The sequence below is a fragment of the Leptonychotes weddellii genome, chromosome 3 (genome assembly GCF_054177405.1).
Source record: "Leptonychotes weddellii isolate Sample4059 chromosome 3, ASM5417740v2, whole genome shotgun sequence".
Classification (NCBI taxonomy): Eukaryota; Metazoa; Chordata; class Mammalia; order Carnivora; family Phocidae; genus Leptonychotes; species Leptonychotes weddellii.
The window spans coordinates 175,950,543-175,968,950 of NC_138371.1; the positions used below are offsets into that span (position 1 = coordinate 175,950,543).

Here is an 18,408-nt window from a genome sequence, read left to right on the forward strand (position 1 = left end):
TCTATCTATGGATTTCAAGCCCCTTTTGGTTTCCTACCTAAATTTGCTTACTTTATAATACTGCTTTATGTTTAAGAGCTCTTCCTCAAAACCTAATACACCTGTTTAATCTCTATTTAAAGACCATGTAAGTCCCTGCTCCAAACTTGTAAGACATTTTACTGAACTAACCATATCTGTTACATTAAACAGAAATAAATTATATAGTACTCAGGAGGAAAAACAAATGAAAACAAGCAGAATAAAACCCTCAAAGAAACCAAAACTCAGACTGAAAATTTAAGTTAGGAATTTTCCAAATGTACGTATGTAGTAATAAACAAGTTATGTTACGGCAAAATTGACCAACTCTGAAAGAAGTACTAGAATGTGATCCAAGGCACGTCAGAATTGTCTCCCAGGACAGGACTCATGTCACCTGGCTGGTCCCAGCAATACCATCTGCCGACCACACACCTGGCTGGTAACACTCTGTTGACACTGATTGTTGGCTTCTCTGACCCACGAGTCAACTGGACAAAACATGACAGAACAGGGAGCATTTGCAAATTAGTTTACATTTTGAAATTTAAATTTTTTTTTTTTTTTTTTAAAGATTTTATTTATTTATTTGAGAGAGAGAATGAGATAGAGAGAGAGAGCATGAGAGGGGGGAGGGTCAGAGGGAGAAGCAGGCTCCCCGCCGAGCAGGGAGCCCGATGTGGGACTCGATCCCGGGACTCCAGGATCATGACCTGAGCCGAAGGCAGTCGCCCAACCAACTGAGCCACCCAGGCGCCCGAAATTTAAATATTTAAACCCAGAGCTGGAGAGTGACTACCAAATGCTGGTGGTAGAGGGTGGCCCGCCCGCGAGCGGCGCAGTGCAACCTGCGGAGAAAGGACCGCTCAGGAGGAACGGCCGTGGCAGGACCGTCACCTGGCTGGTTGTACCCACTGTCAGTCTCATGAAGATGTGGCTTCCTACGAACGTGGATTTTACGCTCACCTAAACCCTTCTGCCCGGGGTTCTTAGCGAAGGTAAAGGTAAACTGATAAAAATCCTTAAACTTCACCGTGTCCTTCAGCTCCTGCTCCAGTCTCGGCAGAAGGGCTCTCAGCTTCTCCGTGCTGTCACACCTGCAATGAGAGACAGCGCTGTGGTGGTGGGAGACATGCCTCCCCGCCGCCCGGCAGCTCCCTGGTGCCCGCGGGCTGTAGCGGCCTGACGCTCGGGTGACGCTCGGGTCCCGGGAGGCAGACAGCTTGTGGGCCCCCTGCCCTGGCTAAAAGGACTGACGTCCCAGAACTGACTGTGGTGATGGCCGCGCTGCTCTGCGAAGACACCAAAACCACCGACCTACAGACTTTAAGTGGGCGAACTCTACAGTACACGAATTATATCTTAATAAAAAAAGAAGAAAAGGAAAAAGCAAAACCCACAACTGCTTGACTTCCTCTGTATGAGTTGGAATAGAGACACACTTTCACCCACACACAGGCCAGGGCCCTGGGATGACAGTCGGGCAAGTCAGAAAGACCCCATCTCCTCAGCCACCTCGTGGAGCCGAGCCACTCTGCCAGCTCCCCATCTTGGGGTCTCTTCCTACGGAAGAGTTAAGGCTAGAGTTAAAAAATCCAAGTATGATAAAACGCAACTTCACTGCTTTATATTTGGGTTTTCTGGATGGGGGAGGGGGACACAGGTGAGGGGATTGAGCGCACTTATCAGGATGAGCACTGAGTCATGTACAGAACTGCTGAATCACTATGTGGTTCACCTGAAACTAATACAACAATACGTTAATTATACTGGAGTTTTAAAAATAAATAAATTTAAAGTAAATAAATAAATAATAAAATTGGATTTTCCTCCAAAAAGTCAACAACCTTTAAGAATACTAAAAGCCTTGGGACTCCTGGGTGGCTCAGTTGGTTAAGCGCCTGCCTTCGGCTCAGGTCATGATCCCAGGGTCCTGGGATCAATTCCCACATCGGGCTCCCTGCTCAGCGGGAAGCCTGCTTCTCCCTCTCCCTCTGCCCCTCCCCCTGCTTGTGCTTCCTCTCTCTCAAATAGATAAAATCTTCAAAAAAAATTAAGAGAGAATATGAAAACTCCTTCAAAGCAGAAATCTAGAATAGCAAAACATAAAATCTGTCTTTTTTACTTCGACTACTCAGCAAGGAAAAGAATAACAGGCACGCTTCACGGATGTGCACCCCAGTCAGCAGGGCTTTGGAGAGAGCAGAACACCATGCATCAGCGGCCACAAGCCCAGGAGGCACAGCCCTACAGCTCCAGGGACCCACACCGAGGGTGGTCGGGGGCAGCGCCTTCCCCACCACTGGCCTTCCCTCTATGGGGCCACTGCGGGCCCTCCTGCGTGCCTGCATCACCCCCGAACGAGCACTCCCTGACAGTCGGCTACCTCAACTCGGAACTTTCTTCATGGGAACTCATGGTGTTATTTCTGTGTCGAGTCTGTGAGGTTCACTATGCTGACTCAGTGGAGTCATTTTCTGTGTCAAGGAGCATTCCCCTGTGTTCATACTTCCTAACTTATATATCCCACCGATGGTAACTATTCTGGCTGTTTCTGTTTTCTGGTAACAAAGAAGGTTGTTAAAAAGGTTCCCGTACAGGGGCGCCTGGGTGGCTCAGTCGTTAAGCGTCTGCCTTCGGCTCAGGTCATGATCCCAGGGTCCTGGGATCGAGCCCCGCATCGGGCTCCCTGCTCTGTGGGGAGCCTGCTTCTCCCTCTCCCACTCCCCCTGCTTGTGTTCCCTCTCTTGCAGTGTCTCTTGTCAAATAAATAAATAAAATCTTTAAAAAAAAATTAATTCCTTTCCTCTACACTCTTTGAGTTTAATTTCCTGCTCTTTTTCTACTTCTTGAGATGGATGCTCTCCTTACTGATTTTCAACTCTTCCTTCTAAAATATGCATTTAAGAAGTTGAATCCTGCAAGTTTTCATGTGTAGTGTTTTCTTCATGATTCAAAATATTTTCTAATTTCCACTGTAACTTCTTACTCCCAAGGGTTTTCAGGAGTATACAATATCTACACATATTTCAAAAACCTATCAAGTTATTTTTGTTCTACCTTAATTGTATTGTGGTCAGAAAATATACTGTGTATCATTTCAATCCTTTGAAATTTGTTGCAACTTATTTTATGGTGCGGTTTATAGTCGATATTTATAAATGGTCTACTCTTCTTCTGAAAAGAGTATGTATTCTTCAACATCAAAGGCAATGTTCTAAGCACGTCCATTAGGCCATTTGTTGTGCTGTCCAAATCTCCTATTTCCTTACTGATTTTCCACCTGCTCATTCTATCAGTTGCTAAGATGTGTGTGAGAATTCCCCACTTTGATTGTAATTTCTATCTTTCTCTTGTAGTGTTTATTTTTGCTTTAAATAATCAATTGCCTTCCATGTGAAATAAACCCTTCCTCATTATGAAATGTCCTTCATTATCTCTAGAATTACTTTTTGCCTTTAAAGCTTGTTTTAATATTGACATAGCCACACCAAATTTTTTTGGTTAAATGTTTGCCAATTACATCAACTTTTATCCTTCAAATTGTCCTGTGCCCTTATGTTTTAATTGTATCTATTGTAAGCAGTATACACAATAGTTGAGTTGATTTTCTAAAATCCATCCAATATTTAGTTTACTTACATTTAATGTAATTATGTAAATGCTGACACATTGACTTACAATCCTCCATTTTATCACTGCTTGCTATTTGTCCTGTGTTAAGCTAATTTTCCTTATGTTCTTTTTTTCTCACATTCTTTTGGATTGAATTTATTACTTTAGTCCTGCTCCATTATTTAGGAATTATACGTAAATCACACATCCTCTACCATTTTTATCATGATTGTAACATACACATAGAGAGCAAGTATTTTCTCCCACTGTTCTCTCTTTAGTTAAGCAGAGCTCTTAACTGTGATGAAGTCCAACTTATTAATTTTTTCCGTTACAGCTAGTGCTTTTTATTCCTTAATCTGGGTTTTAATAAAGATACTCTCCCACATTTTGTCGAGAACTTTAAAGTTTCACTTTCTTGTACAGGTGTGCAATCCAGCCCACATCCATCTCTAACTGTGGCCAGTGCTCTGATACAGGGACCGAGGTGATGTGTTCTCAGGCTCACCCAGTTATTTCGGTGTCAGCTGCTGAAAAGACTCTTCTCTCCCCACTGAAATAATAAAAATTGACGAACAATCTTCAGATGAAAAGTACGAAGACTTCACTACTTCATTTCAAGACTTACCTAATGCTACAATAATGAAGTCTGCGTGCTGCAGGGCTAAGGATAAACAGACCCACCAACTACAACAGAGTCTAGAAACAGATCCACAATATGGCCAATTTCTTGTTTTTACAAAGATGTCAAGGAATTTCATGACGTTTATTCAGTTCACTTACGAATCCACAAACCCCCAAAGAAAGGATGTAGGATTAACTGTTACAGGTAGGTATTGCAACCACTGTCAGGGGTTAATAGCCAGGAAAAAGTGTGAAAAATAATAGAGCTGACACAAAACCCGAAGTATTTTTTAAAGCTTAGTGCTGTTTAGACTACAACAGTCTTTTACATCCCTAAAAGCACTGAGGTTATCTCTACAATACAGTTTACTGTCACACTGATGATACTTACTACACAGTACTTTAATATCTACAAAGTGCTTTCCCTTTTAACTGCCCTGTGAGATGTGAAGAGCTGCACCATTAAGTAGCACTAAGTTATAATCTTAAATTACATATAAGGAGGCATGAATTTACCTAACACATTTTGGGAAGATTCACACTCAAAATCTTAAAAATACATGTTTTAAATTATAACACTTATTAGGATAATAAACAGGAATTTTTAAAATTTACCCGTACGACGTATTTCTAGATCATGCCTAGGAAATGCAAGTGTTTCCATAAGAAGCACTTATTTCCAGAATCTCCCATTTGGGGAAGGTTCTAGCAGATGGGGTAAAGTGTAGTACCACGCCAGGAGGATGATTCTGTAACAGGTGCTTTCCATTCTAGAATTCCCTGTAGTGCACCTTGGCTTTCCTGAGCACACAGAACATGAAGCAACGTGCTCTCACACCACTGTTGCAGAGATGTCTTTTGTTTGGTTCTACACAACCACCAGCAGTAGGGTAAGTCTCGTAGAGTTCATCATCTGAACACACAAGGCTGTTATATGTAACAGATTCATCGGCTTAGTGGACAAACCATTCTGTTCTTCCCCCTGGGATGCTGTACGTCCATGCCTTAAGAACATGTTTACCTTAGACTTTTAAGCTCCTTCAGCAGCTAAAAATTAGCTAGTTTAAGTTGTCAACACTGAAATATCACAGTATCAGCAAGTCAAGCAAGTTGGCATTTAGACCACCCTAAGAAATAGCTCAGTAAGTTTCACGATTAGAAGACATTTACGTTACATGCTTTCATTTACTTCTCTGACTTATCTGACAAGTGAGAAACATCTTACGTTATTAATGAAGCTTTTATCCCAACCCTGTGGGTAGAACAGAGAAGTGTTACAAGCAAAAAACCAAAATGGTATTTTACTGATGTTTAACATAGCAACACAACTAATACATTTAGGATACAGCATCATGAAATAAATTGAATGGCTGAAGACAAACAAAAACACCCTGGTATTTATTGTGAATTCAAAACTGGAAGGATAAAAATTAAAAAGAAAAAAGTAAATTACAAAAGGGATTAATCTGAATGTACTAAATAAAACTTTAACTGGAGTTTAAAAGGAAACCAAAGGCTATTATTAATAGAGAAGAGGCATAAAAAATTTATAAGATACACACAGAAAATAAATTAATTTGAAATGAATGTTTATAGGTTGTTGAAAAATAATTAATGTTGAAAGCATCTTCCTTTTCGAAAAAATTTAAACTGAGACCAATTTACTTACCCCAGCTCTGTCATGCCATCTACAAATTCCTTTTTGCTAAATTCACATTGCGTCGCTGCCCTGAATTTCCATGCTATAACCAAAACGCTGACGCTGGCAGGATCTAGGTTTAAGTCATCACAAAACTGTTGAATCCCGTCAATTCCAATTTTATTTTCATCTTGTGGGTCTACAGTTAAAATCAAGAGAGAAAGAAATTTTGCTATTTTGAAAAGTACCACTAAAATGGGTGGTTAGAATCATAGCCCTAGAAAGCATGTTTCAGATACATCAATCAATGGACCACAATTTTCTACTGTATATGAAACAGCAACAAATAATAATTTATCCAGAAAAAAAAGCCCTATTTTAAAAATCTAGGTTACTGGAGTTTAGGGGAAGAAAAAAAGAATACCGCAACTTCTTTGAAAAGACTTAATCATTAAGAAAAAAATTAATTTCCATAAAGTAAAATAAAAATTCAACTTTATACAATTCTAGTTTGTCCAAAGGCAACCCTAACCCTAACCCTAACCCTAACCCTAACTGCATCATAGGGCGCCTGGCTGGCTCAGTCGGGGTGGGGGGAGTGTGCGACTCTTGATGTCAGGGTCGTGAGTTTGAGCCCCAAGTTGGGTGTGGAGATCACTTAAAAATTTTTAAAAATCTGTAATTTTTAAAGATATTTTAAAATTTTAAAAATATTAAAAAAATACTGCATTTGTAAAGTGTTTACAATATTATAAGTTTTTGTCACAACCCTGCCAAAACAATAAAGAAACTGATGTTTTTCTTTTCAAAGTGATTTCATTTGCTATAATTTTAATGCTACCGTACAACATTTAGGTCGCAAAATCATTTAGTTCATGAATCCACATTTAATGGCTTAGAAATTCAGGCCTCCCTCACTCCCCATTTCTGGTTTAGAAATGAAATTAAGGAACTTAGCATTTATCAGAAAATCAAATAGTAAAATCTATTAGAAACATCTCAGCAAGACCTCACCAAACTAGGTCTTGTAATTTCCGACAGAATGCACGTGTACTAATATATCATCATGATGTATGTGTTAATTCTGTTGGTTTAGAAGGTACGAATAGAAAATTTGTAGCTTCTTTGCTCAAATAAAGATTAAGTGGCACAAACTTTTCTTCCATCATACAAAATTTAACTTTGGTCACTTAAGTATTCATAGGCTACATTTTTACAGGCATGTCGTTACCAAAATAAAATAAAATAAAAAGTATGCCGTAAATTAAACAAATGAAAGCACAGGCTTCCTCCCAACCTGTTGTCCTGTATAATGAGCGAGCAGCTGTCCCAAGGGCTTCTGCTTCTCACCCGCCTTCCTATTATTCAATGCTCCCAGAGTTACAGATCTTCAGGAGAGCAAAATTGCCCCCAATGCCCTCACCTCATAAATTTCACAAGTGATAATACTATTTGAAAGTGTAGAAGTACTCATTTATTTGCATACATTAACATAATAACCAACGTTATATTTGTTAACAGTCTTTGAACAATATATCTATTTCTAGACCCAAGATGATTGCACAATGTGTCTACTTTATTTATTTTTTTTTTTAAAGATTTTATTTATTTATTTGAGAGAGAGAGAATGAGAGACAGAGAGCATGAGAGGGAGGAGGGTCAGAGGGAGAAGCAGACTCCCTGCCGAGCAGGGAGCCCGACGCGGGACTCGATCCCAGGACTCCAGGATCATGACCTGAGCCGAAGGCAGTCGCTTAACCGACTGAGCCACCCAGGCGCCCCACAATGTGTCTACTTTAAATGACAAGAATTGCATGAATAAAATTAAATGATAAAAGGATACTGTTTAAACTGAAGTAACTCTCACAAAGTATTTTTTTAAAAGGCGCTAGACATATTTGAATCACTTCAGAAATCTGCATAGCATGTGACTCACAAACTTAGCTCCACTCCAATTTTTGGCAAAATTAACTTAGCCAAAAAAAATTTAAAGCACATTAAAGCTTATTAAAAACAATGATTTTTCATTTTGAAAACCAATGTTCATTTTTCAAATACAAATCTGCTCTTTCTACCACAGAGTATGTTTCTGTGCCAAAGATTAAGAAAAAAAAAGAATGTAATTTTTAATCTATTTTCAGATCTAAATAGATTAAAATATACACTTGATATTTTCAAAAGTAAAAAATGAAAATAAACAAGAATTTAAAGCCCAGGAGGAGTTCTTCTGTTTGGGTTAATGCTTGTTTAAATGAGGTTTTTGAAGGTTAACCTTAGAAAGTGCTAGAAAGAAAAAATAAACGAACTTTGAATAGTTGTTGCCTCTCCAATTCCAGCACGGACTGGACATGCGATATGAAATCCGACAGCCTGCTGAGGGAGTCAATCGGTACAGACTCATCAGAGACACTTCTTCCTGCAGCACAACCATATTTTGATGGGGAAAGCTCCATTCTAAGTGCCGATTTTAATAAAACAACAATGGTCCCCAACTTATAGCACAAACGTTTCTTTGCTAAGAGCTGCCCACCCCCCAGCTCCCTCAACTGCCCAGCGGCTCCAGGCCCACCACGTGGCTACCCTGTGTTAGCAGAAGGACGACTTCCACCCTCAGGTCAGAGTCACTTCTTCAACTGCCCTCTCGCCAGAATCCTCCAGCTTACGCAGAAGTACGGGGGCATGTGTGTGGCCGGGACAGCACGCCCCCCAGAAGGAGACTATGCTGCGGCTGGGTGCGCAGGCCGCAGACCCTGCCTGGACTGGCTCACCAGCGCCGCGTCTGCAGAGCCCACTCCCGTCAGCCCAGCCCGGCCCAGCCGCTCTCAGTCACCAGTCCGCTGCAGCCGAGTCCCAGAAGGAGGAGGAACAGCCTCCTGGAGGTCTTGTGAACTGGGTGTGAGACGTCCAGGAGCTAGAATACTCCTGCTGCCTGCCGTCTGCCCCCGGCCGCGGCCTCCTCTTACCTCTGTAGCTGTCGTACAGCTGCTCCAGCTTCTTCTTGTCCACCGCGCTTCTCATGGGCTCCTTGAGGAAAGGTCTGGGTTCGATAAGAAGTCGCCTGCAGCCACGTCTAGTTTCCCCTCATCCTGCGTTACGCAGCAGACGGCACTCCTTTGGCCACAGTGAGGAAGTGCCATAAACTGGAGACCGTGTTCTTCCGAGGTGACCTACGTGTATGCGTGGGACACAGAAGCAGCAGGAAAGCCGACACCACGGGCCCAGAGCTTTGTTTCAGCGTCCCATGACCACTGCTGGTATTCCAGCCAGACTTCGCTGTTTCTCACTGGGTCAGCTTCACTGAGAACCCCGGGACAACACGCCCCGTTCTTCATTACTCGAGAAGACTGCACAGTCTTCTGAAAACTGAAACGACAGCCATTTAATAACAAATATGCAAAGTGTAATCTTCAAACAATTATGAGAATCAGTATTTTACACCAAATACATTTTGATCTCTACCCGCTTCAATTTGCATAAAACACAACATTATTTTTTCCCTAAGTCTCAGGAAAATCCCTCTTCTACACACGTAGCCCTGTGATGCAGCAAGGCTGGGTGTTTGACCCAAGGCGTGACCGTATCACCACAGCCCATCTGCAGGGTCCTCTTTAGCTTCAGTTAATTTCAGGCTCTAATGAACAGGAGAAGCGCTTCACAGTTTGTAAACATTCATGTTTCAAGTTTTTCCCTGTTTAAAATCAGCAGAGCCACACTGACGAAAACATATACAGGTAACTAAGAATAGTGTTAAACACTACTTACAAAAGTTCCAAAGCAGCCACAAAAAGCCTGTTATGACTAAATGTAATAATATGAATAACAGAAATATCTGTGTATACGAGACAGAGATAAAATGGAAAAATAGGGCAGAGGCTGCAGGAGGAAGTAAATAACAAAACTGCCAAGTAACTGTACTATATATAGTACGTAAGGAAACAAAATAGCGTCCCCGCACTTCCAGATATGGGATGGTTAGGTTTGGACTTATCTAAGGTAACCTGGAAAAGGACATCAGAAATGAAAGTGACTCACTGGCCTCTGTAAATCAACAGACTCTAATCTACTAGATGCTAAAGCTCTAAAACGTTTCACAAAATAATATAAGAGGAAAAGTTTCACTTGAAAGGATTTATAGTCAATCTCGTTCAAAAAAGGATGTGACAGTTTATAAAGCCACACACAGTACATTATAGCTTACAAAAATATATAAATGGAATACACATGCCCATGGAGAGACTGAGGAGGGAAAAAGCAGGAAAGTCAGGGGTGAGACTTAGACACACACACCACATCCAAGAGATGAACGCAGGCTAAAAATTCGGCTCTGAGCTTCCCAGCTGCCAAACCAAAGACGAAAACAGGACTGGTCAGGAAAATCTGTTTTCATAAGATTTAAAAACCTACCAGTGGCCCAGAGGTGGCCCAGCTCCTCCTGGCACTGAAACCCAAAGGAGTGGCCCCTGTGGTCACTCATGAAAGGGCGACTGCCCCATGCCCTTCTTGCCCTTCACAGACCAGCCCCTCCCCCAATGCCGACCCTGAACAGCAGAGCAAGCTCCCAAAGCTGCTTCTCACAGCATCCCTTACTGCATGCTAATGCCAAAATAGCAGAGTACAATTCAGCAGGAAAATAACATAGTGCAGTCCAAATACACCGCTCCCCAGGTACGGTCTGGGCATCCCAGGGCCCTGAGACCTCTCAGGGATTCCACCAAGACAAAACCACCTTCACAACAATCCCAAGCCATTATCTGCCTTTCTCATGCTCCCTGTAATGCAGCAGAGGCCATGTGACTTGTGATCCTTGCAAAAATGCAACATAGATATGCAATCAGCTGATTATTGTTATTTTTAAATATACCAATGTTTTTAAACTTTTCATTGTAACTTCTAATACAGTAAATCCTGATGGCTACAACTCAAATAAACAAAAGCTCTTTGGGGCTCCAGCAATTTTTTAAAGTACCTACAGGACAGGGTTCTAGCAAGTCTCAGAACTGCTGATGAAGCATAACACAGGGCGCTGATCTTTTGGCGACTTAGAACAAGGACTGTTCATCATTTGGGGTCTTGGGTCCCTTCTGGAAACTGGTGAAAATCACAGATCCTCTCTCCAACCAAACATGTGGCTTTGCATAAAATGTGGGCGTTTTCATAGATCACTGAAGCCTACCTATTGGTTCCTCAGAGGCGAAGGGAAGGTGAAACTTAGGTTATAGGGCCCAGTAAGGTAGATGAAGGGCCGCTGGTCTCTGTTGCAGCTACTCAGTTCTGCAATGTGTAAATGACGGATGTGCTGTGCACCAATAAAACTTTATTTACACACACGGGCAATAAGCCTGTGGGCTGCAGTTTCTAATCCTAATCTAGACTCTAGAGGAATATATAGAATATATACTCTGTACGCTATTTCCTGAAATTGAGCCGCTGAAAAGAACTAGACAAAGAGCTTAAGGTTGTATTTTCTGGTAAGATCGAATTTAGCTAAATTAGGACAGGTCCCATATGCTTTGACAGTAAGCTGACAAAAGGGACAGCAGCATCTTTTATGAAGGTGATGGCCTCCCCGAGGGAGGGTGGGTAAAGCCAAGGGCTCCCTCAGAAACTAAAGTGGAGAGAGATGTTCCATACCTACCCAGCACATCACTAGCAATCAATGCTCCTAACATCTGTATTATGCAAATCGCCATCAGTGCTAGATTTTAAAATTCTGTCATGGTTGCAAAATAAAATTTGGTGCACATAAACAATGAAATTCAGCCATAAAAAGGAACAAAGTACTGAAAAATGCTACAATGTGGACGAAGCTTGAAAACTTTATACCAAGTGAAAGAAGTCAGACACGAAAAGCCAGATGTCATATGATTCCATTTACATGAAATATCCAGATAGGCAAATCCACAGACAGGAAGCAGCCCAGTGGCTGCCCCGGGCCTGGGGGGCGGGGGGTATGGGGAGTGACTGCTCAGTGGGCATGGGGTTTTCCTTGAGGATCATGAAGGGGTTTGGAAGTCGCCAGAGGTGGTGATAATACAACACTGTGGATGTCCTCAACACCACTGAATTATACACTTTAAAATACCTAATTTTATGTTATGCGGATTCTACTTCAAAAAATAATTCAACACAGCATTCTCAGAACCTCCAAGATTAATTAACAGAGTAGCATACTGTTGGATAACTGAAGTATTTCACCAGGATCACACAGCTGATGGATCCGCGCCAAGTAAATGTTGGCAGATACCTGGAAGATCTGATGTCTGGTCTTGAGGTACTTTTCCTGATAATCACCTCTTGAAGCTTCTCCTAATACATGACAAAATAGTTATATCAACAGTGTAAAGAAGAATACTCCGAAAACTCTAGAAAAAGAGATACAGGAGTGTATGGACCAAGCCAGGCAAAGTGGCTTGAACTGTTGCCATGTAAGTTACCAAGTGGGTGGACGTGCAGAGAGCACAAGTCCGTCCCTCCTCAGTCTATCCCAAGTGCCGCGGGTCACGGGTGCAGGCTCTGGGTGTGTAGGAGCAGCCAAGCGTCTAAGCTTAGCCCATAAAAGTCTGTGACCAGAATGAACAGGAAAGGGATTCTCAGTCAAATTGCAACAATGTGATGTTACACCTTACAGGTTTCTCCAGAAAGTAGCCCTGACTGAAACAATGCTCACTGGCTAAGTATAAAGACTACGTGTGCTTCACGTCCAAAAGGAACTAAGAGACTCAAGTTGCAATCTGTAGAAAAAGGAACTGGCATAAAGCTTTCTAGAATAAAATGTCTCATAAACTAAAAATTACAGGGGATAGAAGTGAGCTCTGGATCCATTTAGACGGCCTAATTCCATGCAAAATTAATGAAGGCCCATATTTGGCAGGACCAGGGCCTACCCTTCAAGCTCATGGCTCTCACTAAGGCTTACTGCATCAAGGAAATTAACTTAGCAGCTTTTTGGGGGGAGGGGGATGGGCAGTGTTCAATTGTTTTACTTTGTTTAAGTATACACAATTCTTGAAATAAAAATATGGACAATCCAGTAGAAAATCAAATAAAATCTCTACAGGAAAAGTCTAAAACATTTCAACTGTGACTTTGAAAAAAATCACCTATATAATCTGGGCACCAAGACCGCCCACATACAAAATGAAAAAAAGAAAAAAAGAGTAATTTTTTAAAAAGATTTTTATTTATTTGACAGAAAGAGAGAACAAGCACACAAGCAGGGGGAGTGGCAGGCAGAGGGTGAAGCAGATTCCTCGCTGAGCAGGGAGCCTGACACGGGACTCGATCCCAGGACCCTGAGATCATGACCTGAGCTGAAGGCAGACCCTTTACTGACTGAGCCCCCCAGGCGCCCCAAGAAACAGTTACTGCTGCAGTGCCCGTCCACAGACACTTAATAAAACAAAATCTTTGGTTAGGGGCAGCTGGGGCAACCATACTGATCATATTAATGACATAAACTTTGTCTCTCCGATTTTCTGCTTTGGTGTACGGCAGGCTGGGGTGGAGTTAAATCCAAGTGTCTCCTTACACACTCTTGGATCTTCAACGGGTGCAGCGATGGCTCGGTACTCTTCCACAAGTTCGGCTCCTGCCCTTGGAGCCCCTCCCCCCGAAGCCCGCCCTGCTGGGGAGGGCTCCTCCAGCCTGGGCAGTGCAGCCGCTCGGAGGCCCGAGCTCCCTGTGGGTTTCTAAGCCTACTCTCCCTGGTCTTCTTGTTTCTCTGACCAGCCCTCCTCCGTCTCCTTCTCTGCTCCTCCTCCCCTAACTCTCAAGCCTCCACTCTTTCCCCTACACATTCCTCCCGGACCATCTCCCTCCTGTTTGAAACTCTCCCACCAGCCCCCCACAACCATGAGGACAAACACCGAACCTTCTCTTCCTAGAAGATTCTGCACACCGGATTCCTGTCCCCTCACCAGTCTCCTACGCATCACCTTTCTCTGGCTCTCTGTACTCCAGCCGGGCGGATCTTCCGGGTCCTGGAACCTGTCATCTCCAACCACCTATTTTGTTCCTTCTACCTGGAGTGCTGCAACTATCTGGCCGCCCCTCCCACATCTCTCATTCTGCAGGATACAGCCCACACTGCATTACACTCTGTATTCCTCTGGTGAAGGCTCTGTTGCCTCAGCCCTGGGGACCATCACCCAGCCCAGCCCACAGATTACTAGACCCCGTGCCTCTCCTGAGCCGGTACCCCAACCATAATAAGATAGTTGTGCATTAGTGCCTGTCCCATCTGCCAGGAAAGAGGCTCCATGAACGCCAGACCCACATCTGTCTTGCTCACAGTCAAACCCCTGCACCTAGTGCCCTACCTTCCTTGCACAGAGAAACCTCTGAATTTATTGAATAAATGGTGACACCCCCCCCCCCCCGACTACCACGGTTTCCACTACATTTTAAGAAGTCCCTCTTCTGGGCTGTCCCTCTATGTCTCTTTCTTCGGCATGACCGTATTGTCTTCCCACATAAACCTGCTCTTCCTTCTAGACTTCCTCTTTTGGTCAATAATGTCACCAGCTGCTCAGGTGCCCAAGCCGGGAACTGGTAAGCTGGTTCTTCATAGTTCAGTGAAGATCCTCTCCCTCCCTCCACTCCTCCTTGTTCCTACAGAGTGTCACCTCCTCCTGCCTAGAATATCACAACAGCTTCTAACTGGTCTTCCCTGCAATCCTGAACCCTCCGGTCCAACTCCTATTCTCCCGACAAAATACAAACAGGACCACATCCCACGCCGCCTTCTGAAAAACCTCCTGTGCTGCCATGGTCTCCTGGACAAACTCTACTCCCTGCGCACGGAAGACAAGGCCCTGCCCGGGCAGCGCTACCCTTCCGGACTCCCCAGGCCACCTGCTGGCCGCTCTGCGTTAGCGTAATGCTCCAAAGCACTACCCTCCCCGCTTCATCTCTGGACCAGGGGCTTTCCTCCTCGTCCCCCCGGCTGCCCGCGTTTCCGCTCCAGCCCTGTTCAGAGTCGCCTCCTCCTTGTCAGACACCCGGCAGGCTCCCACCTGCGCGCCTCCCCGCAGAGCCCTCCGGGCCCGAGGCCGGCCGGCGACCCCGCCACTCCCGTGACCTTCGCGCCCCGCGCTCCCCAGCCTCCGCCCCAGTCCCGCCCCCGAGGCGCGACCCCGGCGCTCCCCGGCTCCCGGCCCCCGCCCCGACCCCGGCGCTCCCTCGGCCCCCGGCGCGCAGGAGGGACCCGGTGGGAGGCGACACCGCGGACCACCTACCATTCTCCGCGGCGCACCCCAGCTTCTCGCCGGCTCCGGCCGTCTGCGCAGGCGCCCCGGCCCGGCGCGCTGTGCTCTTCCTCGGCGTCGGCGCCCGGGACACCGCCGGGGAAGGAGAGCGGGGAACCGCGACAGGTCCACACCCGCGGAACTCCAACTCCCGGCGTGCACCGGGCCGCCCGGGGGACGGGCGGCACCCAGGCCTCGCCCCCCAGCTCCCAGCGTGCACAGCGTGGCCCGGGGGCTCACGGGACCTCACCTCCCGCGCGCCCTCCCGGCTCCGACGTGCACAGCGCCGCCCAAGGACAATGAGACTCGCGGGCGTCGCTCCCTACTCCGACCCGACGTGCCATGCGCCCCCCGACGGGACCCAAGCCCACCCTCTCCTACAAATCCCGACGTGCACTGCGCCGCCCGAGGGCCGACGGGAACGCAGGCCCCGCCCCCCTAAGGGGGACGCACCTCTCTCTGGGCCGCGTCCGCGGCGACGGCGCTCCGGAGAGGGTGACGGACGGCTAGGACCCTCCCCGCGCCCGACCGCGCCCGGGTCCCCGCCCCGGGGGCGGGCCTGCCGCCTGGAAAGGGATGCGATAAGGCGCGACCCTGTCGGCTGCTTGACTCCGAGCGCTGGAGAGCGGGGCCTAGGACGCACGTCTGCCGGGCCGCGTCCAGGTGAGCGCTGCTCGCAGTTCGGGCGCGGGGCCTCGAGGCTCCCTCCTGGGGGGTCTCCCCTTCCCCGGTGTCCCTCCCCCGTTCCTCCTTCCCCCGGTCTGCGTGCCCGGGGTCTCTCTCCTCGGGGCGCCCTTTCCCTCCCTTCCGAGTCCCGCTGTCCATGTCTGCTCCTGCGTGGTCTCCCACCTGGTCGTCCTGGACGCCAGGACCGCAGGGCTGGGTCGGGACGGTCTCCTGCAACGCCATGCCTTGTATTTATTGGTAAAACTGTGGAAGCTGCCAAAGTCAGCGGAGAGGAACCTATGGTCAGTTCCTAGCTTCCCCAAGCAGAGGCTTCATTCTTGCTCAGCTCTAAGATTCCTGCGGGGTAGCTAATCTAGTAAGTGGGGGTCACACGGAAGATGGAACACGTTCTGCCCGCTTGGCTCTGGAGGCCCTCGCGTTCGTCCCCACGGGTCCACAAATCCTGGGAAAGGGCGGGGAGCCCCTGGGGCTGGATTTCGGAGGCCAGCTCATCGTCCCGGCTACAGAAGCGGGGAGGGGCCCCCGCGCCTCAGCTGATTCCTCCCCGGCAGCAGACTCTTGACCGTTCCCCCTTGACCCCTGTGCCTACTTTCCTGGCTGTAGAGAAAGAACAGGTGCCTTCTTACAGGCTCTGCCCTCGGTCCTCCTCGGATCTTACGTGAGAGCACCCGGGTAAACATAAACGGAAGGGAACATGGTTAGCTCTGATGCTCACTTCTTGTGAGATGATACAGTTATCTAGGGGTAAGGTAGCTCAGCCTTGTCATATTTAAATATTTTTCTGATCATTCTTTGGATCAGAGTGTCTTATTGGTTCTAAGTCTTTTTTTATACTATCAACTTTTTAAAAAATAGTATATCAATGGTTGGATTACTTAATAGAGTATGTGGTTTTTGTAGTTTAGTTAACATTAAGTAAGTACTTTAAAGCTTTTTCATGTCCGTAAGAATTTTCCTTCATTCACTTTCCTTTCTCTGTATTAACTCGTTCTCTACTTATTTTACAAATTAGATATAAATCTGGAAGTTGTATTTATAAGATTATAAGTGCTTTATCTTTTAAGAATTATACTTTTGTCATTTAAATTGTTCATATTTAAAATTCTCCACGAATTAGGGGCGCCTGGGTGGCTCAGTCGGTTAAGCGGCTGCCTTCGGCTCAGGTCATGATCCTGGAGTCCCTGGATCGAGTCCCGCATCGGGCTCCCTGCTCGGCGGGGAGTCTGCTTCTCCCTCTGACCCTCCCCTCTCTCATGCTCTCTGTCTCATTCTCTCTCTCAAATAAATAAATAAAATCTTTAAAAAAATAAAATAAAAAAATAAAATTCTCCACGAATTAGATTGAGGTAGGTTATTTCCGTTGGGGAGTTTGCTTCCTAAGACTTTTCCATGAGCACAGCTTTTGTTTCCTGTTCGTTTACTGTGTTGTGCTGAATCTGGAAATGTTGCTGGTATCACAAAGAAATTCTAACATTAAACCATTTCCTACAAATGATCTTTATGTTTTCCTTTTTCAGAAGAAGCTAAATGACCGGTATTGGTTGCTAACTTTATTCCTGCATGCCCACACTGCTTGCCCTGGGATCTCCTGCACACGGCACCAGGCACCGCATTTGGTACCAGGTCAGTACGTCCCACACTTAGGGTCTCGGTTCAGCTGAGTGGATGTGGCTGGGGTTCCTCCGAAGTGCTGTGTTGGAGCCTGGCTGGGTTGGCCTCTGCTGGACAGACAGTGGTTGCTGGCCTAGTAAGGTGAATGGACTAGATTCTTTTTAGCAGTTTGATCAGGAAAATTGGAGAAAGTGGGTCTGGAAGGTCCAGAGGAAGAGAGATGATGGAGGATCCTGTCGCTACACATAAGCAGAAGGCTGGGAGGCAGAGCCATGAGGTTTTCAAATTTTAGCCCATTATAGAAAATTGAAAAAAATAGAGGAGCTGCTGCTCCTTCTGTTTCCCATCCCCCTCTGCCTCCCCAGCCCCATTCCCTGAAAGGACTTCAGCAACCCCAGGACTCGAGGACTCTGTCTCATACCAGATGTCTAAGGAAATAGTCCTTTTACATACTCTGCAGTCCTGATAGAGCTCAGAGTTAGAGGCATATGGGAGAAATCTTTAACTTGGGTGACTTCGCTCTGAAAAAGGCTGGTTTTAGACTACATTATTGTGCTTTGCCTTTGACCTTTCTATCCAAAAAATGACATAACATTTCTGAATTACTAAAGATTTTCGAGAGAATAAGAGTAATGTGATTTTTATATGACAGTGAATTAAAGGTACTGGAAATTTTTTTTTAACGATTTATTTATTTGAGAGAGAGCGTGTGTGTGGTGGGGGGAGGGACAGAGGGAGAGAGAGAATCTCAAGCAGACTCCCTGCTGAGTGTGGAGCTTGACACCGGGCTCAACCCCACCATCCATGAGATCATGACCCGACCTGAAACCAAGAGTTGGATGCTCTTGGTTTTGGCTGAACTGGACCTGACTGAACCACCCAGGCGCCCCTGAAAATATTGGAAGTTTTTTTTGTTTTTTGATTTTTTGAGTGGGCTTGATGGTGAACCCATTTGCCTTTTTATCC

General features: G+C 45.6%; 2 protein-coding genes across 7 annotated transcripts in view; one reads left to right on the forward strand and one right to left on the reverse strand.

Annotated features, from left to right (window-relative positions):
• Positions 1–15,310, reverse strand: part of DCUN1D2 (defective in cullin neddylation 1 domain containing 2) — a 31,208-nt gene extending 15,898 nt beyond the window's left edge. The window contains 5 exon segments of the mRNA XM_081815254.1: positions 988–1,118; positions 5,930–6,098; positions 8,863–8,931; positions 8,934–9,262; positions 15,136–15,310. Of these exon segments, the coding sequence (XP_081671380.1) occupies positions 988–1,118; positions 5,930–6,098; positions 8,863–8,931; positions 8,934–9,036 (472 nt within the window). The 5' untranslated portion in view covers positions 9,037–9,262; positions 15,136–15,310.
• A 284-nt stretch (positions 15,311–15,594) lies between these two features.
• The window catches only part of SLC9D1 (solute carrier family 9 member D1), a 46,709-nt gene continuing 43,895 nt past the window's right edge, over positions 15,595–18,408 (forward strand). For 5 of the 6 annotated variants that reach the window (XM_081815250.1, XM_081815246.1, XM_081815247.1 and 2 more), the window contains exon 1: positions 17,343–17,454. Coding sequence is in view for 1 of the 6 variants with exons in the window: in XM_081815251.1 (XP_081671377.1) it covers positions 17,392–17,454 (63 nt within the window). In the remaining 5 variants the exon portion in view is untranslated. Of the gene's footprint in view, positions 15,808–17,342; positions 17,455–18,408 lie in introns of those variants that run through there. The other variant, XM_081815251.1, reaches the window with a different exon arrangement.